Raw genomic sequence first — 25,692 nt, 5'->3', positions numbered from 1 at the left:
TGGACTGCGGCCTCACGTGCATACTGGACAGGTTCCTGGCATCCCCACAGCAGGATGGGAAATCAGGCTGTAGGCTTTAAAGCAGTTTAAAGGTTACAATTTGAGATGACAAAACGGCACTTTTCTTGTCTCAGTTCACAACATGTGAAAGGAGCGCAGAGATGCAAAGAGCATCCTGTTTTCCCCAGTTGCAAAGGAATAAATTCTTCTGCAGGGAATGAAGCATTTAGAACAGAGAGCAATAAAACCAACAGGTGATCTGTCAAATGGAAATAGTAGCAAATGGTTCCCTGTGAAATGACATTGTAACTGGATCAGGAAACTTTAGGCAATGAAATGGAAGAAATGTAGCAGCTTAACCAAGTCAGCTACGGTGGAGAAGACCATCACCACCTTCCAGTTATTCAGTGTACAATGCATGGACAGCACCTACAATTACCTCTTCCTCCTCCTCATCATGTCCTGAAGTACTTACAGAATGGCCACAAGTGCCCAGAATGCTGCAGCATTGGCTTGCAGAATTGTGCTTTTACTTCAAGCCTTGCATGATTCAGTCCCAAGATCATTCTTCCCAGTAACGTAGTTGCATGGTGCATACATGCATCAAAATGCCCACTTTAAACTGCAAATTGACACTGGGAGAGGACGATATGACCACGACAGTTACAACACTCACTTCTAAGAACATCAGAATAGTCCACACAGCCTGTCGCGGCTGCTCTACTATTCAGTAGAATACTGGCTGATCTTTGGCCTCGATTCCACTTTCCCGCCCACGTCGCAGACGGAATTCTCCCGTCTTGAGACTAAATGCAGTGGCGGACAGCTCTGGGTTCAAAGGTACTGCCGCCACATTTCAATACAAGTTCAGCACACTCATATCACTATCCCTAACCCAGCTGTCTTCACCAGGGTGTCAGCAACCCAGAGGGAAAAGGCTAGCAGCTGCAACAAAAAGTCTGGTGAGAACTTTCCAACTGTTCATGCTGGCAGGATCTTCCGGTCCTGCCAAAGGTGCACCATAGCAGCTAGAGGTGCATTCACCAGGAAACACCATCGCCAACGGCCGGACCAGGAGATCCTGCTGCCAGCCGATAGCGGGCCACCTCCTGCCGTGAAGCAATATGTGGCAGGTTGAGCAATAAATCCCACCCTCTTTTCCTCGATTCAACCAACCTCCCTTCAAGCCCACCACCCATGCCCCATTTGGACCTCTAACCCCATGCTTTGGAGTATTCATTTACCCACTAACAGTAATCAAGTGGCATCCCTTTGACTCCCTTGTTTGTCAGCTTTTCATAAGGTTTGTTGGGGGGGGTCTAGCTTCCCTCCCCCCAGTCTTCCCCCTGCCTTCCACTGTTCAGTCTTCTTCAGTCACCTCCTTGAACCTTGGGACTTGCACTAGTCCCACATCATAGCGCTGTCCAGATAAACGCTGGTGTATGGCACCAGGGACAAGGAGGCCCCTACACTCAGCTTCCCCCAGCACAGTACTGATCTGACACAGTGACACAGCAGGGTCCATGGGTCCAGCAACAGGGTACAGTCCACGAAGACCAACCCGGCATGGAGATGGAGGCATGAACCGGTCTGCGCAGCATAGTGGTCAACAGAGCATCAGGAGCAGCGTAGCACTACTGCAATAATGCTGACCTCAAAGTCTCTGGCAAACTGAGGACCAACGTATGCGCACCACTCATTAGCAAATTGGGTTTTAGACTGAGGTAATGTCACGCTGGTATGATGCACGATTGAAAGGTCTGATGGCAAATCAGTGAGCAGCTTTTTAGTCAGCATTCATGAAATGCAAATAGCATTCGTGCCACCAGCGAGACTAGCCTGACATCAACCCGTCTTTGGGAGAATTGCAACCTGATTTTACGTCGGTAGGGTTCTGACTTTTTGGCTCGCACTAGATTCTCCAATCCCACCCTCCACTAAATCTGTCACGGACAGGATGGGAAAATTCCTCCCAGCATGTCTCCTGATTTCCTGAGATACCAAAAATCTCTCCATCTGAGTCTGAAATACATTAAATGAGGTGTATTCACAACTCTCTGGGGCAGAAAATTCAAAAGATTCGCAACCCTTTGCAAGACATGGGGCACGATCGTACTGCCTCATCACACTGGACTCGGTGATGCGACGAGGCCATTAAATCTCGCGAGAGGCCTCTAGCGAGATTTACGACGTTCGGAACCTCATGAGATCGAACGAGACCTCATGAGACATCATAATCTGGATCTTCTGGATCTGAATCACTGGGCGGGGTCTCTCAGGCAATCAGAGGCCCCAGGTCATCGGGCTCTGGGCAGGGTAGTACCCTGCCACCCCTGATGCCACCTGGGTAGTTTGACCCTGGCACCCTGGCAGTGCCACTCTGTCCATGGTGCCAGATGGCAGTGCCAAGGTTCCCAGGTGCCTGGTTGCCGGAGATTGGACCCGGGGGTGCCCTACCCTTCTGAGGTGGGATGAGGGGGAGAACGAGGGCCCGCTAATTGCTAAGTTGGGATGTTGTGGGTCCGTAGGCTGCAGTGGGGGGGGGGTCCAGAGATCAGGGCACCCATGAAAAAATGACGTCCCATTCTCTTCCTACCGGCCTCGGCAGGGCGTTCCCGACAGAGCCCCCCCCCCCCCCCCCCCCCCCCCCCCAAAGTCCAGTTTGGTAGCAGGGTCGTTCTTGGCATTGCAGGCTCCGAGAAACACCTCATCGTTCTCGCCCAAAACGGGACTCTGCTTTTTTGTTGTTAAATCGCACCCCCCATTTCTTTTCATCTCAGTCCTAACTCTGCTTGCTGAGGAAGTCAGGAGTGCCCTGCAGCAAGAACAGAGTTGCATCTTGTAGAGATGATGGTGCTGTTACCCAGGACAGATCCAGATCCTACTGCCAGCCATCTCCAATGTCATAATCACATAGACCAGATTTTCAACGCAGTCAGTAATGCAAGTATCCCAGTTGCCCAATCACTAGACACGTATCGGAAATACATACAAGTCTAAGTTAGGTTTGGAACGCATGTGTGTAAATATACCAGTTGAAGTTACAGACACACAGCGAGCAAACCTGCCAAGCACCGAGAATGGGTTTAAGAGAACATATACTGCACAGCATTAGAGGCACGGTGCTCTAATATTACATTAGACATGTCCTCAAAATGTCTTCAAGTAGTCAGACTGAACAAGGGGACACTAAAGGGCTAAAAACCTTCGATATTCCATAACAAGCTTCTCATAAAGGCTGGAATAGCATAGGCTATTAACGTCAGAGGCACGTGGATAGTTCAGTAGGAACATGAGCATGTAAAGAGACAGATAAAATGCAAAGAGACAGAGGGTTTAGGGAAATTAATTTTCCACCTGACATGCCTGGATTTTACAGCTCTTGTAATCTGAGGCAATCAATGTTTATAACTGAGACTGGTACTAAAAAGAGGTGAACCCATCTGAAACGTGTGCCACTGAGGTTGGCCAAAAACAGAATGGTCAATTGAATGAAAAGGATCTTCTCTGAAAATCGAAAGGGGCGTAGAAAGATGTTTTAACAAGTGTTCGGAGTTTCTAGTCCCTTCATTAGTTCTTGTTATTTTGTAGTCTTTAGTGAATGTAAATGGCTTCTCTGTTATTGCAATGCGCGCACCTCTAACTGTGAGTTAGAGAGAGGGGGGGGTTATGAGTTTTGTAGTATACAGATCCAGCAGATATCTGTCACTTCAATGCATAAATTTCCTAAAGACCAAGGGAGTTGAGATTTAAGGCAGCTGGTCTATATAAAGTCACCCCCAGGATCAGAGGATGCGAGAACAGATAACACCTCTACAGAGACAGGTTTATCACCCTAACATGCAGGAAGTAACACCATTATCACAGGGAAGGATTAGATAACCAGCTGAACCGTGCTGCTCTTAAAGATGGGTCTGAAAAGTTCTGGAAGCACCTTTAACAGCAAAGCGAAGAAAAGGAGCAATACACAAAGTGGGAAATGTATTTCTAATCCTCTTTAGAAGCATTTCTGGCAGGGACTTCCGGTGATGGGGATGTGCTGAGCAGTCGCACATCAGGTGGCTCTCCTCCAGAACATAGTGAAATTTGGCCGAATTTAGCCCGGAAAATCAGATTCACTCATCCCTTCACTCACAAAGGCCACAGATAGGAAAAGAATGCCAGGAAACAGTAGCTTGAGAGCCGGCATATTATTCCTCCAAGAGAGGCACCTGAGCAGGGAAGCCAGAAACTGTGGAAAAGGGCAGGAGCAGCGAGCAACGAGTTGGCAGACTCACGAGGCAAGGGGCCCCGGGCACCCTCAAGAGAGGGAGACTGGCGACCCAGATAGCGGGCACCCCCACACCACCAGGAGATGGTTGAAAGACGTTCCTAACTAAGGAACTGACTGCGATGAAGGACGAGATTAAGGCGGAGATCCAAACGGTGGTCAAGGTGTCAGTGGCAGAGGCGTCCCCCGCCGTGCAGACGGCGCTCGGCAGCATGGTAAGGAGGCTGGAAGCCCAAGGGAAAACGATACAGGAACTCGAAAAGGCATCGAAGAGCCAGTGTGACCGAATTGTCGCCCTGGAGGCTGAGACAAAGAGGTTGGTGGCGACCCAGGAGAACCAATCCAGACGGCAAAATATTCGAATAGTGGGCCTGCCAGAGGGAATTGAGGGCAGAGACCCAACCAACCACGTGGCCCAGGTGCTGGGCAACCTGGTTGGAAGGGACAGTTTCCCCAAGCCGCCTGAGATCAGCAGGGCCCACAGATCGCTCCAACTAAAGCCCAAGGGCAGAGAGCAGCCGAGGGCAATAATAGTCAAGCTGCACAGATACCAGGATTGGGAGAGGATCCTGCGTTGGGCGCAGCAAATGAAGGCAAGCAATTGTGAGGAACACACGATAAAGGTTTAAGACATTGGGGCAGACCTGGCGAAGTGCAGGGCCAAAATCAACCACACGACCTTCAGGATGTTATTCCCAGCCATGCTCTGGATGATGTACCAGAACAAGGAACACTATTTTACTACCCCGGCAGAGATGGATGAGTTTGTCAGTACGAACATACTAGACAAAAGGCAAACAAGTCAGCAGTGAGGAAGATGCAGAGAGAGAAAACGATGGGAATGGGCAATTTTACGTAGGACTGCACTGCCTCGCTATGATTAAGGGAACCAGCTTGTAGGAAGGAAGGGGTAAGGACAGAAGAGCGCAGGGGAGGGTGAGGAGACAGAGAGAACAACAATGGAACGGGCGTAGGAGGGGGTCAGATCAACCCTGGGAGGGGGGGCCACCACACTAGCAGGGAAAGATAGCGCCAGGAAGCTTGAGAGAGAGGGGGGGGGGCAGCGGCACATCTCCCAGTGGGGAGAGAGCGTCTGGCAGGGGTGAGGGGTGGACAGGGGAGGGCGGAGTGGAGGATAGAAGGGGGAATCGAGACCACGGGGGAAACACAGCGGCAAGGGGGAAGGGCTCTAGACTGGCGAGTTCGGAAAGATGGCACCGTAAGCAGCCACTTTGGAGGGTCCCGGAACAAAGGTAGACCCCGGAGTTCAGGAGCTCACCCATATGGCGTACACACAATTGGCGGCCATGTTAGGTGGGCCCTGGACAAAGGGAAACTCTAGAGTTCAGGGGCGCATCCACCAGATAAGTATGTTTGATCCCGCGGGAAAGGGGCGGACAGAAACCCCCCACCTGGATGGTCACCTGGAATGTTCGAGGACTTAATGGCCCAGTGCAAAGGTCCAGCGCCTTCGCCCACCTGAAAAGTATGTGAGCCAGCATATTATTCCTCCAAGAGAGGCACCTGAGGGAGAAGGACCTACTGCGGGTAAGAGTGGCTGAGTGGGACAGATCTACCATTTCAGCTACGGGACGAGAGCTTGGGTGTAGCAATTTTGATAAGCAAGAGGATGGTGTTCAAGACGACAAAGAAGGTTACGGACCCAGGGGGTCAGTACGTCATGGTCAGTCAGCAGTGTCCAAGATGGGGAACTGGTAGTCCTGGTGAATGTGTATGCGCCCAACTGGGCCGACACGGAATGTATAAAGAAGACCATGGCAGAAATCCCCGACATCAATACGCATTGATCAATCATGGGGGGGGGACTTTAACTGTGTACAGGACCCACTGAGGGACAGATCAAATCCCAGAATGAGGAAAACGGCAAGCATGGCTTGGGAACTGGAAACGCTTATGGAGCAGATGGGGGCAGTGGATCCATGGCGGTTCATGCACCCAGGTGAGAAGGAACTCTCGTCCTTCTCACCAGTACACAAAGTCTACACCCGCATCAACTTCTTTGTAGTGGGAAAATCAGTGCTTGCAGAAATAGTCAGAGCTGAATACTCCTATTGCCAGGTTTCTCTTCCTGTTCAGATCCATACCGAACTACATCCCCAAGGCATTTTTCCAAGCAAGACAAAATGATTATGGTGTTTGTGTGGGGAGTGAAAAATCCAAGAATCTCCAAAACAGTACTGCAAAGGAGAAGAAGCATGAGAGGCCTGGCTCTCCCAAACCTGCAATACTACCACTGGGCAGCCACGGACAAGAGAGTGAGGGAATGGGTGAAGGAACCAAAGACGGAATGGATGAGGATGGTGGAGTCCTCCTGCACAGGAACGAACATCTAGCCCTCGCCACCACAGCACTCCCATCCCCGCCAGCAAAACACTCAACAAGTCCAGTGGTAGTAGCAGCCCTGAGAAGCTGGAACCAGCATTTCGGTCTGACTGAGGTTTTCACCACGGTCCCCATCTGTAGCAACCACAGGTTTCCATCACCATGCTCAGCGTCACCTTTAAGAGGTGGAGACAGGATGAGGGGGGGGGGACACGGGACACTGATGGTTAATGTTTACACAGGGGACAGACTAGGAACCTTGAAGGAGCTGATGGAAAGACTGGAACTACAAAACGGAAACAAACTCCAACATCTGCAAGTCAAAATCTTTCTCCTCAAGGAGACGACAACATACCCAAGGACCCTGAGAGACACAATGTTGGAGGAGTTACTGGACGCAGACAGTCTGGGGAAGGAGAACTGCGGGGACATTTATGGACTACTTTAGAAAGGACCCGCTCCCCATTGGACGAAACAAGTGAAAAATGGAAGGAAGAGCTGGGGCAGAAACAAGGTGGGGGCTCTGGAGCGAAGCCAGGGCTAATTCTACCTCTTCCTGCGCAACGCTAAGCCTCATGCAGCTAAAAGTGGTGCACAGAGCACACCTGACAAGAACCCGAATGGGCAGGGTCTTCCCGGAGGTGGGGGGATAAATGCGAACAGTGCCAGGGAGGCCCGGCCAACCACACCCAAATATTCTGGGCTGGCCCCAGACTTGTCAAGTTTTGGACTGTTTTCTTCCAGGCAATGTCCAAGGTTGTGAGAGTGAGGGTGGAGCCGTGCCCAAGAGTGTCAGTCTTCGGGGTATCGGACCAGCCATAACTACATATGGGGAAGAAGACTGACGCCCTTGCCTTTGCTTCCCTAATCGCCCGCAAATGGGGGGGTGCTGCCGGAAGGACCAGAGAATCTTGCCGTCAGCAAAGGCTGGAGGATTCCGGCCATGGTTACTGAATTCTGATTTTTTTCTTTATTTAGAGTACTCAATTCTTTTTTTCTCCCAATTAAGGGGCAATTTAGCGTGCCCAATCCCACCTACCCTGCACGCCTTTGGGATGTGGGGGTGAAACCCACGCAGACACCGGGAGAATGTGCAAACTCTACACGGACAGTGACCCGCGGCCGGGATCGCACCCGGGTCCTCAGTGGTGTGAGGCAGCAGTGCTAACCACTGCACCGCCGTGCAGCCACCTGAATTTTGATTTCTTTCTTAATTGGACATTTATTTATACCGAAATAAAGTTAGAATCGGAGCTTCTGGAAAAACCATTTATTCTTTCCTGTCTTGTACCTTTCCTCAAACTTTACTTTGGCTTCCCTCCTGGCCTTGCGTTTCAAAGCAGGATCCCTATAAACATCCTTGTTCACAATGGTCTTATCCAGGGGAATGTCAACTGAGTACCTGATTGGCATCAGGTGGTTGTAGTTGTACACGTTCACAAAGGGTTTGATCTTGGACCTCTTGGCTACCTTCTTCTTGCCCATTTTGGCAGTCACTTTGCAAGAGTATACCAGCAACAAGAGCGTGACTGTAGGGTCGATCAGAGGTCCCATCATCGATGTTCTTCACAATGACACCTTTGCGGCCAGCGTAGTGTCCGGCCAGCACCAGAACCACCTTCCCAGGTTTCATAAACTTTCCCATTTCGGCTCCACTGCTGCTGCTCAATGACCGCCGCCCGCCCGAAAGGAAGCTGCCCTGAATTTTGATTTTAATCATTTCATGGGTCAGCTGGCCAGAAAAAAGATGTATTCTATACATAGAACTGAAAATTTGCAAGTACCCTGGAGTTGCACCAGTCACTTTTAGATTATGAGCAAAAATTTGATTAAGTAACCTCAAAAATACGGAGTGATTTCTTTCTTCCAGTGGAACATTTATGATAACTAAATTGTAAGTCATTTTCAACGATGACTGAAGATCTAATTCCACAGATTCTCTGTTATCTAGTTTTAAAAGGGGCACTTTTATCTGACTCCTGACAAGAAAATACTGGCTTAAATATATAATGTAAAGCATGTAAAAGGTTTGGATCACTAGCAAAAGACAACAATTTATAATAAACTTGACGTCAATTGTAAAATAATGTTGCAGTGAACAAAGTGATGGATTACTCACTGACACTAAATAAGATGAATGGTATCGAGTGTGTACTGTATTAACATTTTGAAGGGCAGCCACATTTCTCAGATTATACTGAAAAGTGCTCATGGTCAGGCAACAGGCAGCCCACAAAAAATTAAACAAGCTGACTCCAGCTCTTGTGAGGAACTGGTTGACAATTTCAGTATTGGAAATTGTTTCCAATGCGGGGGGAAGAGGCATTCGGACGCGAAACGTTAGCCCTGTTTCTCCCTCCACAGATGCCTGCCAGAGCTGCTGAGTTTTTTCAACATTTTCTGTTTTATTTGACAGTCACATTGGATTGGGATTTTCCTCCCCCTCTGCGGCATATCCTGCAGCAGCAGATGGCGGCTTGCCAGTGGCCAATGGCAGGATCTTCTGGACCCTCTGTTGTCAATTGGGTTTCCTGTTGAATGCACATCTTCCCCTCACTCCCTCTGTCAGCATTCTGCAGAGACCGCTCCCTCCGAGACAATCTAGTTCACTCCTTCACCATACCCAGTACCTCTTCCATCACCCATGGCACCTTCCCATGCAATCGTAGAAGGTGTAACACCTGCCCCATTACCTCTTCCATGCTTAACATCACAGGCCCAAAACACTCATTCCAGGTTAAGCAGCGTTTCACTTGCATCTCTTCCAATTTGGTCTACTGTATTCACTGCTCCCAATGTGGTCTCCTCTATATCGGAGAGACCGAACGCAGACTGGGTGATCGCTTTGCGCAGCATCTTTGGTCTGTGCGCATTCAGGACCCTGACCTTCCTGTTACTTGCCATTTTAACAAAGACCCTCCTCCCATTCCCACATGTTTTTGATCTCATATCCTCACCAAAACAAAAATCAGTCACTTCCACCAGATGTTCTATTGCTCACCTCTGCCTCAAGCTATGCCTTTATCAACTTCCTGGCCAATGATCTCTGACCAGTCTTTGTACTTCTGACCTCTGTGAACTTTAGTTTATCTGAAACTTTGTTGCCCATGTGAATCGTGCAGCAAACATTGTTTATCCACCATCCCTGTCATCACTGACCTAGGTTATAATAATCTTTATTATTGTCACAAGTAGTGCAATACTGCAATGAAGTTACTGTGAAAAGCCCCTAGTCGTCACACTCCAGCGCCTTTTCGGGTACACCGAGGGAGAATTCAGGATGTCCAATTCACCTAACAAGCACGTCTTTCGGGACTTGTGAGAGGGAGCGCTATACACCCTTTCTGATACCTGCTTAAAATTTAGGTCAAGTGGTCATTGAAAAGAACTTCCTCCCCCCTCTGCTTGATTCCATCATTCCCAGAATTCATCCACAACAGTTTGTTGTTAATTTTTATGTCCAAAAGAAGGAATACTGTATTTGATTGTAGGTAGCAAAGAACAGATAAATAACCTAAAGGTAGAAGAACGCTTGGGAAATAATGAGCATAACCTAATTAGATAGAAAATAGATAAAGAATCAAAAATAAAGATGTCATAGTGGAGCTAAGCTAATTACACTGCAACAAAAAGGGAACTAGCCCACATTTACTTTTTAAAAAAAGGCAAGCTCTCTTTTTAAGCATGAAGGATCAAAGAGCAATATTTAAATACAAAGTATATACGATTTGGGCTAAATTAATGTTAACTGGAATAAGCAGGATGCATCAAGAGTTCCATGCATATATGGGGAGATTAGGAGGTTTAAGAAAAATGATAAATAGAGAGGGAATTAAACTATAAGAAATATTAAAAATATAAGAGGAAAGCATAAAAGAAGCAAGAGGCAACACAAAGAAATAATGGTGGTAAACATGAAGGGATGTAGCTTTTATAAGAAAAGGATAATTTAAGAAAAACATGGAGATGAAGAGAACCATCTTGTACTGAAGAATCAAAGAAAAGCAGAATTTAACAAATATTTAGCTTTGGATTTTTAATAAAAGGCAAATATATAGGAATACTTGAAGAGGATATAATGGAGGATCAGTATTGTAGAAACATTTTCAAAAGAGCATTGTGAATAAACAATTATTCTAAGGGAGGTTTAACGGAAAATTCTACTGCATTAGTAAGGCTGATAAAAAGTTTGGTCAAAGCAATGGAGTTTACTACAATTCTTAAAAGAGGTGTAGGAGCTCAGAGAGCAAATGCTGAAAGCACAACCACTAATGGAATGGGGGAGGAGGGAATTGACGAGGAGGTAGCGTCAGAGGAATGTAGAATGTGTGGAAGACATGGGTGTTACTGGGTGGAGGTGGTTACAAAGATGGGGGGGCGGAGTCCACAGAATGATTCAAACACAAAAAAGGGAATATTGAATTGAGATGTTGAGGAACTGGGAGACAAAACACAATGGTTAGCACTATTGCTTCACAGCGCCAGGGTCCCAAGTTCGATTTCTGTCTTGGGTCACCGTGTTGCGTGGGTTTCCTCCAGGTGCTCCAGTTTCCTCCCACAAGTCCCGAAAGACGTGCTTGTTAGGTGAATTGGACATCCTGAATTCTCCCTCGGTGTACCCGAAAAGGCGCTGGAGTGTGACGACTAGGGGCTTTTCACAGTAACTTCATTGCAGTATTGCACTACTTGTGACAATAATAAAGATTATTATAACCTAGGTCAGTGATGACAGGGATGGTGGATAAACAATGTTTGCTGCACGATTCACATGGGCAACAAAGTTTCAGATAAACTAAAGTTCACAGAGGTCAGAAGTACAAAGACTGGTCAGAGATCATTGGCCAGGAAGTTGATAAAGGCATAGCTTGAGGCAGAGGTGAGCAATAGAACATCTGGTGGAAGTGACTGATTTTTGTTTTGGTGAGGATATGAGATCAAAAACATGTGGGAATGGGAGGAGGGTCTTTGTTAAAATGGCAAGTAACAGGAAGGTCAGGGTCCTGAATGCGCACAGACCAAAGATGCTGCGCAAAGCGATCACCCAGTCTGCGTTCGGTCTCTCCGATATAGAGGAGACCACATTGGGAGCAGTGAATACAGTAGACCAAATTGGAAGAGATGCAAGTGAAACGCTGCTTAACCTGGAATGAGTGTTTTGGGCCTGTGATGTTAAGCATGGAAGAGGTAATGGGGCAGGTGTTACACCTTCTACGATTGCATGGGAAGGTGCCATGGGTGATGGAAGAGGTACTGGGTATGGTGAAGGAGTGAACTAGATTGTCTCGGAGGGAGCGGTCTCTGCAGAATGCTGACAGAGGGAGTGAGGGGAAGATGTGTTTGGTGGTGGTATCACGCTGGAGTTGGCGAAAATGGCGGAGGATTATGCTTTGCATACGGATGCTGGTGGGATGAAATGTGACAACAAGGGGGATTATATTCTTGTTCTGGGAGGGAGTGGAGGGGAGGGGACGAGGGTAGTGGCGCAGGAGATGGACCACACACTGTAGAGGGCCCTGTCCACAACTGTAAGTGGGAAATCACGGTTGAGGAAGAAGGAACACATTTTCAAAGCACCATTTTGGAAAGTGGCATCACCGGAACAAATGCGACGGAGGCGAAGGAGTTGAGAGAAAGGGATGGAGTCTTTTACAGAGTGTAGGGTGCAAAGAGCTGTAGTCCAGATAGCTGTGGGAGTCAATGGGCTTGTAGTGGATATTAGTGGATAGTCTATTGCCGGAAATGGAGACAGAAAGATCAAGGAAGGGAAGGGAAGTGTCTGAGATGGACCAGGTGAAAGTGATGGAGGGGTGGAAACTGGAAGCGAAGTCTGTTCCCACATGCCTGTTCTTGGCCTGCTGCAATGTACCAGTGAACGCAAACTGGAGGAACAACATCTCATCTTCCAGTTAGGCACGCTACAGCCTTCCGGCCTGAACATCAAATTCAACAACTTCAGATGATCAGCTCTACCTCACCTCGATCCATTTGTTTTCATCCCATTTAATTTTAACTGTCTTTTACCATTTCTTTCTTTCTTAATATATATTTAATCCCCCCCCCAATCTTATCCACCTTTCCTTCACATTTCTCCTCTTTGCTTCCCCTTTCCCCTCCCCCCACATCTACAGTTCATCCTCTGATGTTAGTTTCCCTGCTGTTTGACCTTTCACACCTTTTGTTCTCTCTGGGGACTGCCATTAACACTCTTTCCCCTTGGTTTCTGTGGCCATTAGCACCCGGTTTCCCTGGGTTTCTGTGGCTATGACTCATCTTTCATTCTCACTCCACAGTATAAATATTTCCCACTTTCTCTATCTGTTAGCTTTGACAAAGAGTTATCGGACTCGAAACATTAGCTCTTTTCTCTCCCTACAGATGCTGCCAGACCTGCTGAGATTTTCCAGCATTTTCGTTTCAGATTCCAGCATCCGCAGTAATTTCCTTTTACGCAAACTCAGTATCCCACTCCCGCTTTCTCTCCATATCCCTTGATCCCTTTAGCCACAAGGACTATCAGTCTGGTTCACCCTGGATCAGTGGCTGGGACTTTCCAGCCCCGTCTTGGCAGGGTCCGCCACTGAAAATTCGACGGTCCAGCCAAAAGTCCATTTTCAGTTTTCAGTGGCCAGGAAGGTCCCAGCGGTGGGCGGGGCCAGAAAATCCCACCCAACGGCTGGAGAATGAGGGAATAAGTAGCAGGTGTACAGAATCTATCACGAACATGTAGGTGTTGCAAACTGTGACTTATCCAAGACAGTATCTCAGATTGGTTGGCAGTTCTGACGAAAGGTCACAAGCTGAAATGCTCTTCACAGATGCTGCCAGACCTGCTGCGTATTTCTAGCATTTTCTGTTTTTATTTCAGATCTCAGACCAGCAACCTGACAACACAGAAGCTGTGGAGCAGTAGCAATAGGTATCACCAGTCAGTATACCAGATAATAAAATAAAATAATCTTTTAGCCTGGAGTTGCAACATAGGTTCCAATACAGAAATTAATAAGTTAAAATTAAATTGAACAACTCCAGTTCAAAGTAGAGTGGGGAATTCCAGTGCAAGAATAAAGATGTCTTGCTGCAGTTGTGCAGAGACTTGGTGAGACCTCACCTGGAGTAGCTGTGTAGTTTTGGTCCCCTTATCGAAGGAGGTATTTGCTTGCCATAGAAGGAGTACAATGGATTAATCTCTTCAATGGAGGGATTGTTTTGTGAGGAGAGTAACCACTATAGTTTCAAAGAATGGGGGGTGACTTCATTGAAACTTAGAAAGTTCTTTCAGGGTAGATGTAGATTTTTCCGATGGCTGGTGCGTCGAAAACCAGGGGGCATTATCTCAGGATAAGGGATAGGCTATTTAACAGAGATGAAGATTAACTACTTCACTCAAGAGGGTGGTGAATCTTTGGAATTATCTACCCCAGAGGACTGAAGAAACTCAGACATTGAGCATGTTCCAAACAGATTTCTGGAGACTAATGATGTCAAAGGATATGGAGATAGCACAGGAAAGTGGTACTAAGTAGACGATCAGCCGTCATTCCATTGCATGGCGGAGCAGGCTCAACGGGCTGAATGATCTTCTCCTGTTCCTATGTACTGAATAGCTGCCTGGGCTCCCTTTGCAACCAGAGGCCAGATTTTCTTTATATAGTAACTAACAAATGCAAGGTTAATTGTGAATTATTTCCCCATGGTGTTTGATACTTTAAGAAACAGGATAATGAATATTACGTCAATCACTGTGACTGACCTAAAAGTATAAAAGGAAAGTTAAAAGTAGTTGATTCCCAACAGAGATTCCGCTTGTAATACAACCTATGATGGACAACATTTGGAGGACTCTAGGAAATGTTCTCCTTTCTTTCCATGCCTACACCACCACCAGGAACCACCACAAAAACAATGAAATGAGGGGGCACTGAATGGTTCAGGCTGAAAACCAAAAAAAAGATATACATTTTAACTAGCATGTGTTTACAGTGTGGAGTGAACTATACAGCACATACTGTCATCCAATCATGAAAGTTTTTTAAAAATAAGTTTAGAGTAACCAAATTCATTTTTTCCAGTTAAGGGGAAATTTAGCATGGCCAATGCACCTACCCTGCACATCTTTGGGCTGTGGGGGTGAAACCTACGCAAACACAGGGAGAATGTGCAAACTCCACATAGACAGTGACCCAGAGCCGGGATCAAACCAGGGACCTCGGTGCCCTGAAGCAGCAGTGCTAAACACTGCACCACCGCGCTGCCGAATCATGAAAGCTTAACCATGGGCTGTACGTTGAAGCTCTTTAATACCCATCATTCCAATCCACTTGCGTGTTGGACATCAGATGAGCTACTAAGTGGCCTTTCATGGGACACGGAATTCTCCAACCCTCCGCCGAGTCTGAGAATCCACGGGGGACGGCGCAAATCCCGCCCCGATGCCGGCTGCCATATTCTCCGGCTCTGTTCTTCGGGCGGGGTTCACGCCACGCTGGTAGGGGTCATTGGCAGCCCCGGCAATGCTCCGCGCCCTAGTGGGCCGAGCGGCCGTCCGTTTATGGCCAGTCCCGCCGACGTGGGTTACGTATGGTCCCACACAGCGGGATCTGGCAGGTATGTCGGCTGGGGCGGTCCTTGTGGGGGGCGGGGGATCCGACCCCGAGGGGGCCCCCCACGGAGACCTGGCCCACGATCGGGACACGGGATTCTCCAAACCCCGCCGAGTCGGATCTGCGGGTGGGTCTATGCCGTGGGGGCACTCCTTCCTTCCGCGCTGGCCCCTGTACAACTCCGCCATGGCTGGCAGGGAGAAGAAAACCCTCCGCGCATGTGCCAAAACCTGCCGGCGGTTCAGCGCATGCGCGAGATCCGCCGGCCCTTTGCTGCATGCGCAAACTCGCGCAGTCCCTTCGGTGCCATCAACACCTCCGGCGTCCACCTCGTCCCCGAGACAGGTGAGAATTCCTCACCTTGGCGGCCCGTTGACGCCTGAGTCGTTGCGCCGGTTTTCCCGCCAGCGTTGGGACTAGTCCCCAGAAAGGACAATCCCGGTCAATAAGTGGACAAAAATAGCAACATTCTCTGGTCGTGTTCACAGCGCCGGCCCTAGGGTTGCTGGCGCCCCGGGCAAGCTGAACTTCGGCGCCCTTGGGGGGGCGGGGCCGAGGGGGAGGCGGGGGGGGCGGACCCGAGGGGGGGGCGGGGGGGGGGGGGGGGGGGGCGGACCCGGGGGGGGGGGGGCGGACCCGAGGGGGGGGGGCGGACCCGAGGGGGGGCGGGGGGGTGGACCCGAGGGGGGGGCGGGGGGGCGGACCCGAGGGGGGGGGCGGACCCGAGGGGGGGGCGGGGGGGTGGACCCGGGGGGGGGGGGGGGGGGGGGGGGCGGACCCGAGGGGGGGGGCAGACCCGCAGGGGGGGCGGACCGAGGGCGGGGGGGGACCGAGCGGGGGAGCGGCCCGAGCCGGGGGGGCCGCCCTGGGGGAGGGCGGCCACCGCGCATGCGCTGGTTGGCACCGGCCCAACTGCGCATGCGGGGGACCCGAGTCTCTGGCGCCCCCTAGCACATGGCGCCCCGGGCGACTGCCCGAGTTGCCGGTGCCTTGAGCCGGCCCTGCGTGTTCAATCATGAAAAAGCACATGACAAATTAGTTAAGCAGCACCTCCAGAATCCAAATGAACCTCCATTTTCAATGAAACCAGTTTAGCAGAAACGGTACTAAATAAAAGTCTCATGATTTAATTTACTGCCCAAATGCTAAAGGTGAAAATACCCCCAGTATTGTAGTCAGCAGTGACCTCAACCAGCCCAATGTAAAACAGGAATTCCTTAAAGCAAGTGAGATAACAGAATCAGAACTCATGAATGTCAGGCAAGATAACTTTTTCTTTGGCACCTAGGCCTACAAGTGATCAGGATCACATCTGCAATCTGGCAGTGGAACCTCGGAACTAGTGGCACAATATTTAAGATCATCCAACATTTGTGACATCGAAGGACAAAGAAATGTCACCATTAACCGAGCATTTGACCTAGATGTTTGTACTGTATGGCTGTAAATTGTCAGAGCAGGGCCCAGAATGGAAGAGTAGGCAGGGAGGATTGCAGGCCTGTAAACCAGAGAAGGTTTCCTTGTCGCTATGCAGTCCTCACTACTACTTATCTTCCTTGTGTTTGTCACAACTGCTGAACGGCAAAACTGTTTGTGCCTCGTTTTAAGCACCTTAATTCGTGAAAGATCAAGGCCATGGAGAGGATACAGAAGAAATTCACCAGAATGATACCAGGAAAGAGGCTTCCGTTATAGAACATAGAATATACAGTGCAGAAGGAGGCCATTCGGCCTATCGAGTCTGCACCAACCCACTTAAGCCCTCACTTCCCCCCTATCCCCGTAACCCAATAACCCCTCCTAACCTTTTTGGTCACTAAGGGCAATTTATCATGGCCAATCCACCTAACCTGCACGTCTTTGGACTATGGGAGGAAACCGGAGCACCCGGAGGAAACCCACGCAGACACGGGGAGATCGTGCAGACTCCGCACAGACAGTGACCCAGCAGGGAATCGAACCTGGACCCTGACGCTGTGAAGTCACAGTGCTATGGAACCTGGGCCATAGGTGTTCACAATTGTGTAGTATTGATGAGGTATTGATCCGTGACTTGATAAACAGAGAGCATTAATTAAGATTACTACCAAAACAATGAAGGGAGAGGTTAGAAGTTTTTGATACAGAGGGTTGTCGTGGTAAGGGATGCCCTACCAGAAACAATAGTGGAAACAGAATTTGTTGTGGTGCACAACTAATTGAGCAGAAAGAGGTCTGGGAGTAATATTAGAGTGATAACTTTCATTAGCCAATAGGGTGGATCAGCTCTGGAGGGAAAAGCTGATAAAATATTTTGATATACAGCCAGAGTGTTAAAATGGAAATCTGCACAAGCTTTGCTAAAGCTTTAGAATGCATTGCTCAGGCCACAGCTAAGCATTTAATAATCTTTATTAATAATAATCTTTATTAGTGTCACAAGTAGGCTTACATTAACACAACAATGACATTACTGTGAAATGCCTCTAGTCGCCGCACTCCGGCGCCTGTTCGGGTACACTAAGGGAGAATTCAGAAAGTCCAAATTATCTAACAGCACGTCTTTCAGGACTTGTGGGAGGAAACCGGAGAACCCGGGGGAAACCCACAAAGACACGGGGAGAACGTGCAGACTCCTCACAGACAGTGACCCAAGCTGGGAATCGAACCTGGGATCCTGGTGCGGTGAAGCAACAGTGCCAACCAACATATTCATTGCACTTGTTCATCCCAATACAAAAAAAAACAAGAATTGGAAAGGGTATGAAGAAGACAATAAGCCTAATTGTAGTAAGTGAGTTATGAGGAAAAAGTAAAGAAGATTGAGCTTCAGCGTCTGGAGGAAATTGTCTAAGGGGGCGCCTCATCATGGTTATGAAACAGTAAATGTTATACCACCCAGACTTTTACTTTAGCAAGTCAGGAAAGAAGGAACAGAGAACATAAATAGAAATGAATTTTTAAAACTCTTAAGACTGCGAAGTGTTTGAAGTAATTTGCTGGTTGGGTAACAAAAGCCAAAACAACGGGATGGATTTCACAGGAGGACAGATTACTCGACCCTATCTCCGACCTGAATGCTGGTCAGCACCTCGCCAACATGAAATCTGACTGCCCCACAGCAATAATATATGGTGGCAGCCTTGCGTAGTGCAGAGTGTGGCTTCCACCCCTGTGGGAGAGGAAAGCCCTGACTTGGGGGGGCTCCTGGCCAATCTGATTGGCCAGCAGTTATGTCATCTCAGCGTAGCCAGAAGAGAGTGGCCACTGCTGGGACTACAACCAGTCCCTGCGAAGAAGTTGGGATGTCCCTTGAATTCAAGCAAGTCTGGGGATTTTGGGCAGGCACGGCTGGAATACTCCAGCGAGAGGGACAAAGGGGTGGGTGGTCAGATTAAAGAGACTGGGGGGGGGGGGGGGGGGGGGGGGGTGCAAAATGAGGGAGCTGACAATTAATTGCAAAACGGGGTTGGAACTTTGGTGGAACAGCTAATTTATTAAAGAAAAAGCTCAGATTTCTCTTTCTTAATTCAAACTTTGTCAGTGTTTGTATGCCTTCCGGGATCTGGTATAACTAAATGACTGAAAAATCTACACAGTTCACTAACACCGCAACTTCAGAAATTCATGTTACCAAGCTTATTCCGCTCAAATTATGGCCACTTCTAATTTGAAGTTTATTTTTAAAAATTAATTTGGATAAACTAATCCCTGTCCTGGGTGATCACAGTCTCCACAATAACTGCAGTCTGTTGTGGAGAAAGATCACATGCTCTTGCCTGTTTTCACAATATAACACTCAAGCTCTGCTTGCTCAATCATTTCTTTCCTACATGTAAATGATGGGACTATCCTCATGGCATATAGGGATTAACCTGTATTTAAAGAATAAAATACTGAGAATAGATAAACCTCCCTTCTAGTCCTTCTATTTTCTACATACTTGCACAGTTGCCGTGCATCCTCCCACACTCCACTTGCTTTAAAGGAAATGCAAATGTTTGTAATTCCATCCCTATGAAACAAAGGTTATTTCAAAATTCTTATAAGGCTTAGTGGAACATTGAGAAAAGTGTATCGCATTGGGTGGTAGCATGTTAGAAAATCCCATCCAAAAATGTTTCAATATTACAAAAATTAACCCCAACCCAACCCATCTCAACCAAGTGCAATACCAAGACTACCTCCCCTATTATCAGTAAACACCTCCTCCACCTTCTTGATTGTCACTCGACCCACCCGTTTCTCTATCCGCTGATCCATCCCGTCCAAAGATGCCCGAATAGGTGCCACAGCCCCCTCAATCATCTTCACCAGATCCTCAGCGACTGCTTGACGCTGCTTCTTAAATTCACTTGTTAAGAAGTCCACCAACTTCTCGGTCGTAGAGCAGAGCGGCACGGTGGCACAGTGGTTAACACTGCTGCCTCACAGTGCCGAGGACCCGGGGTCGATCCTGGCCCCGGGTCACTGTCCGTCTGGAGTATTCACATTCTCCCCGTGTCTGTGGGTCTCACCCCCACGACCCAAAGATGTGCAGGGTAGGTGCAATAGCCACGCTAAATTGCCCCTTAATTGGAAAAAGTGTCTCCGTGTCTGGGGGTAGGCCAGGGTGGGGGAGGGAGGGCCGTAGTTCCCTGTTCCCAGAGGGGATGACCCCCCAAATCTGATGGCTCACCCCCAATCGCCTCCCCCACACACACACACACACACACTCCTGCCCGAGACATTTTTCAGTTTCCCACCCTGCTAACCTGCACCTCCCAGCCTAAAAATGGAGACTGGCCAGGAAAAGGCCCTTAAGTGGCCATAGTGGCCTCGGAACACGCCTGGGGGAGCCTAAAATCCTGGCACATATCACAGCAAAAGTCAAGTGCTTCCAGTTGGATAAAGGAGAATTGGGCTTTTTAAAATTAATTCAAACCAGAATAGTACTCCTGCCAGCTCAGAGAGACAACAGTTTTCTACATATAAATTGTAACATTACTGTGCAAAGGAATTAATACATGGAGAGAAAGAACTATATTTTAGAAGTTCACACAGGTAACTATCCTCATTACAAACAAGTGGTTCATGCTTGCACTGGATCTAGTCCTTAAGTCAGGGATGCCAATTTTACTTAGTTATATTAAAAATAAATAGCATTCTGAGAATATACAAGAGATTACTTTTATCCCTTACATTTTATTATATTACAGCAAGAGTCAGTGATTTGAGTTGGTAAGTGAATGAAATAATATTAATTACTGTGCTATGTGCCAGGTATGTGTTTTGTCACGTCTGATATTGACACTGTGAACTGCGGTATATAATAAATCTAACTCCTGAAAAACCCCCATGTATTCCATATAGATTACTGCGAAGAGGGAGAGTAGTTTCAGAATTGAATGTTTAAAACCATGAAATTTCTGGGGCGGGACAGACCTGTTTTCTGGTGTGGCCCTCCCCCGCCAGCAGACAGATTCTTTGTCCCGCCAGCTGGCCAATGGGGTTTCCCTTGTGGGCACCCTCACGCCGTCGGGAAATCCGCTACCAGCAAAACGGAGGATCCCGCTCTTGATCGCTGGACAAATGGATTGCATATTTTCATGGTTTTGGTTCTTTCATTGGACATAAATATTTAATTATGGGGCATTGCACTATTAAATTTATTCTACTTTCCAAGTATCAGCATTTTTCTCTCGATAGCTTTGCATTTATTTTTTCCGAGGATTCGATTTCTTGCAATGGCCATCATTCCTCTGTCTGAATTTGTCATTTCTGTACTCATCTTGTTGCAAATATCTAATTCATGGATCATCTGTTTCAGAATATAACTTTTAGTTCTGTGCATTAGAATTTAATGAAATGGTCCCCGATACGGGGGAACCACCGGTTTGTTCCAGGGAGAATCGATGGCGGGTTCCTGAGTTCAGGGCCGGTGCTAGGAATTGCGGGCCCAATTAGAAAAGTGATGGCAGGGCCCCTACTCTACAAAAGTAAAAATTTATGTATGTTTATATTTCGTGTAGTATGCTCGTCTTTAACCAAAAAAAAACATTAAATGCTTGATATACTAAAATTTTGAAACTTACTTACCCGGGCGGAAGGATTTGGCGGCGCAGGGCTGAAGGATTTGTCGACGGTAATGCGGTGCGTTCCCCAAAAGTAAAAACTACTCTATAGTTCCTCTTAGAATACAGAAACGGCTTCAAACGGTAACTCTGTCGCCGCTGGCGCGGGGCCGCCTTAAGGTGCGGGGCCCAATTTGATGAAATTGGTCAAATAGGCTTAAAACCGGCCCTGCCTGAGTTGGCACAGGGCAGGTGTTAGGAGGTTGATGTTTATAAACAACATGCTTTGATTGACAGCTCCTGGGCCACTTGAAACAAAGTTAAGTGCTGTCAGTTTCTCGGAGGTGATTGGAAAGCACATAATTCTTCCTGACAGGGGCTTATTTAGGGGCTCTCTGTGGGAAGTCTTTATTTAGGGGGTCTGTGTGTGGGGGGGTGGGGTGCTCTTTTTTGTTTTTCTTAGTTGTTAATATTTTCTGTTATTGATATTTTGTGAAAATTGGAATAAAAATTATTTTTTGTTTTAAAAACGTAATGAAATTAAAGCAAGCTTGGTGTGTATTGCCCTTAAAGGTTTGGGGCCATGTTGAGGTAAGAGGTTAACAGCTAGAAAGGTACGGGTTTTAGAGATTGCCAGGACACCTAAGGAGGTGAACCATGTTTGTTTAAAAAAGTCAGAATAGAGGAGAAAGATCTGGAGACATGATGGCCAAAATTCTCCGTTCGGGAGTCTGTTTTCCCGCCGGAGCTGAATTGCACCCGATTGCACTCCCAATCAGGAAGCATTTCCCAATGCTCAGTCATGCAAATTTCTGCATGGCAGGTATTGCAAGGGATTGCCAAAGAAATCCCGCTATTGGGCCGCCATTTGAGTGTACGGTCGGATAGTAATGTCCTGTGATAAGCTCCCCCCCACTGCGGATTTTTTGGTTCCACCCTCCCCTCACACACACACACACACACACACACCCCCCCCCCCCCCCCCACAGACCCCTAAATAAAGACTTCCCATAGAGAGCCCCTAAATAAGGAGACCCCTGTCAGGAAGAATTACGTGCTTTCCAATCACCTCCGAGAAACTGACAGCACTTAACTTTGTTTCAAGTGGTCCAGGAGCTGTCAATCAAAGCTTGTTTATAAACATTGTCTTTAGACCACTTTAGAGTTACTCAACCATGAAGGAACAATGCTGACAGCTGGGGTGTGTGGAAGCTGTCAATCACAGCCTAGTAAAATCAATATCAAAGATAAATGAACGAATGGCTTGCAGATCAAATATCTGAGGGGTTTAAACCCAGCTGACTGGTTTTCTCTTTCCAGGAGTTGACTGGTGCTGCTTCTTGTGTCTGAGCCAGCAAATGTATTGCCCAGGTGAGTGTTAAAGCAGCGATTTTTTTTTTAACTGCCTCTAACTTCCAGACAGGGAGCTCTTGTCTGGGGAGCTTCCAGACAGGAGTCTCACTTCTGGGTGGGTCTGTGGTGTGTGTGTGGGGGGGAGGGGGGGGGAGGGGGGTGTCTGGTGGGATGGGCAGGTTTTGCATTGTGGGGAGCGGTGGGGTTGGCCCTCAGATGGATGTTTCGGGCAACTCCCTTAAAGAGAGTTATCCCCTTGGTGCATCATGAGATTCACCGCATCAGGGCCACGTTTGTCAAGGCCAGTACTAATTTCCGCCCACGTAATTCCCAGCCCAGAGGACTGGAGGATCACGCGGGTTCAGAGAATATTGTGCCCGGCCCGCTGGTGTAGTGCGCGAACCTCGTCCCGTCGCCAATAGGGGGGGGCCAGAGCATCGGAAACAGATCAGCACGACGCTGAATTCTCTGCCTCATTAGGAACGCCGCAACCGGTAGCATGGAGCAGAGACTTTTGCCCAATATCTGCAATGCTTGCAGTAATGGCATTTGAGACATGTTTTTGGAGTTGTGGTGATACATGGACACATAAATGTATATAGTTTTTTTTTAAATTTTAATATAAATTTAGAGTACGCAATTTTTTTCTAATTAAGCGGCAATTTAGTGTGCCCAATCCACCTACGCTGCACATCTTTGGGTTGAGGGGGTGAGACCCACACAGACACGGAGAGAATGTGCAAACCCCACATGGACAGTGACCCGGGGCCGCGATCGACCCCAGGTCCTCAGCGCCGTGAGGCAGCGCTAACCACTGTGCCACCATAAATGTATTGTATATTTGTGCACGTAGTATTCGTACAACCTCCAACCAGCAGGTGGTGTCAGACATCCATCGCGTGAACAGAGACACCCGCCAGTTGGTAATAGGACGTAGGAGAGGATATTCGCACTTATAGTAGTTCCAGTAGAAATCACTGAATTCATTTAGTAGTTATTGTCTGTGTAGCTTTCTGTTAGTTATCTTTCCACGTGTTGTTAATAAATCATCTTTCTAACGAAAGAACTAGCTGTTCTGTGTATCTCATTACAACAGCCATATCACAGAACACAACAGGAGAGATTTAGTGAACCCTGAAAGATGTTAAACCCATTTATGTCATCAGGTCAAAGAAGAAAACATAAATGATGGATAATTAATCTAAAGGTCAGTGAGGACATTCCAGGTGAGGCTATGTTGAGGTGGCAAATTGTAATTTCACCTCTGAGAATAGCTGGAATTTATACCTATGGTTGTTCCCTATAAATGGAATACGTGGGGGAAAAAAGTGAAATACTGTGACATAGGATTGGTTAAATAGGGGCGGGACTCTCCCATCCTGCAGCAGTGTCCACGCCGTTGTAAACGCCATCGCGTTTTATGACGGTGTGAACGGGCTGCTGCCAGGAGTAACGCCGCTCCAGCTGCTGATCCCGGCGCGAGTTGGCGCCACGGGATCTGCGCATGCGCAATGGCGCCAAAGCGCGCATGCGCGGTGGCATCCTTCAACGTGCCAGCCCTGATGCAACATGGCACAGCAGTACAGGGGCCGGCGCGTAGGAAAAGAGGCCGGGGGACAGAGAAGCCAGCCCGCTGATCAGTGGGCCCCCGGGCCCCCCCGGGGTCGGAGCCCCCCCCCCCCCCCCCCCCCTGCCCCCCCACAAGCCGCCACCTGACCCCTGCACGCAGAGTTCCCGCCGGCTGCGAGATGGTGTGGACGGCGCCGGTGGGCCTCCGTTTTTTTTTTCACGGCCGCTCGGCCCATCCGGGCTGTAGAATCGGCGGGCCGGCCGCATAGAGCAGCCCGTGACCAGCGCCGCCCCAACCACGCCGGCGCCAATTCTCTGCTCTGCGGAGAATCGCGTGCCGGCTTCAGGGCGGCGTGGCCTGATCGTAGGGATTCTCCGGCCCGGCCCAGGGCTGGGAGAATCCCGCCCGAGGTGTTCCGATTTCTCTTTAAATGTTAAAAGTCCCTTAGCATACAGTCCACATACCAAATTTTCCTGCACCTCAATTCCTCAGAAGGCTCCCGAGGAGTGTTCCGAACCTTCACATGCAGAGAATCCAAAACCAACCCGAGAGCTACCGAAGGGCTTAATAATCAATTTTGAAAGAATGTCTTGCATATTAAAAATGACAGCGGTTAATGTGTAGATATGTTATTCTTACTTTACCTGACTGTACATGTATCTCAGCATGAAATCCATAAGGAACGATTTTCCTTTTCTGAAGGCACCAGCAACTGATAAGGCTACCACTTCCCGATCTCTAACTTCTTCTGAGAGGAGGATTTTGTTCAGAGCCACTTCATCCAGTTCAAAAGTATGGTCATCATTAACAACAAGAATCTGAACTGGTCTAGCCTGCTGCACAGCTTCATCTTCTGATGTCCAACTGAAGCTACCCTCTGAAAATCCTCCTACAAACAAAGTTTTGAAAAAGTAATAAAGCAGTTCACTCTGTTTAATACAAACATAAAATATGAGTGCTATACCTCAAAACAGTCACCATTAAACTTGGAAAAGTATTTATGTCAGGTGTACACTTCAAATCATTCATACTTTTCATCCCAAATGGTCATCTTATATATCATTTCTGATTGCTCAAAGGAGTCAGTTTAGCATTTTATTTGTTTAAAAAGTAAACTCACGTTCTTCTGCATCTGTGGAAATGTATGCTGCAAACATGCAGGATTTTAACAATGGCAGGGTTTTCTGCCCTGCCACGAAAAAAGGTCGCCACTAAAACCTCCCACATATCAGTGGACTGCCCCGCAGCCAGAGTGTTCAATGACTTGAGACAATCCTTCTGCCACCCTACACCCCCATCTGGGGAGGAGAACCCACCTCAGAAAGCTATGGGGGGATGCACTCTGGGGATTAGAGGTTAGAATGCATAGGCTGGGTGGAAGGTAGCTTCTGGGGACAGGGCGGGGTCCTCCAATTGGAAAAGAGGTCCCATGAAGGAGGCAGCACCCCATCTTTCCCACGTGATATCCAAGCAGGTTTACCTTTAGGGGCTATTTAAAGGCCTCAATTGCCGAAAGGAGATTCG

At 48.1% G+C, this 25,692-nt stretch overlaps 1 protein-coding gene and 1 pseudogene across 3 annotated transcripts in view; both read right to left on the bottom strand.

The window, feature by feature from the left end:
* atl1 (atlastin GTPase 1) overlaps positions 1-25,692 on the bottom strand; it is a 107,575-nt gene that overhangs the window by 60,018 nt on the left and 21,865 nt on the right. For all 3 annotated transcript variants that reach the window (XM_038778391.1, XM_038778377.1, XM_038778385.1), the window contains exon 2: positions 24,813-25,057. In XM_038778391.1, coding sequence (XP_038634319.1) covers positions 24,813-25,057 — 245 coding nt within the window. The remainder of the gene's footprint in view (positions 1-24,812; positions 25,058-25,692) is intronic.
* Positions 7,826-8,310, bottom strand: LOC119953786 (annotated as a pseudogene).

This window comes from Scyliorhinus canicula, chromosome 2 (assembly GCF_902713615.1).
Source record: "Scyliorhinus canicula chromosome 2, sScyCan1.1, whole genome shotgun sequence".
In the NCBI taxonomy this organism is placed as follows: domain Eukaryota; kingdom Metazoa; phylum Chordata; class Chondrichthyes; order Carcharhiniformes; family Scyliorhinidae; genus Scyliorhinus; species Scyliorhinus canicula.
The sequence above is the reverse complement of the archived record's forward strand: the minus strand, read 5'-3'. Positions and strand labels throughout refer to the sequence as shown.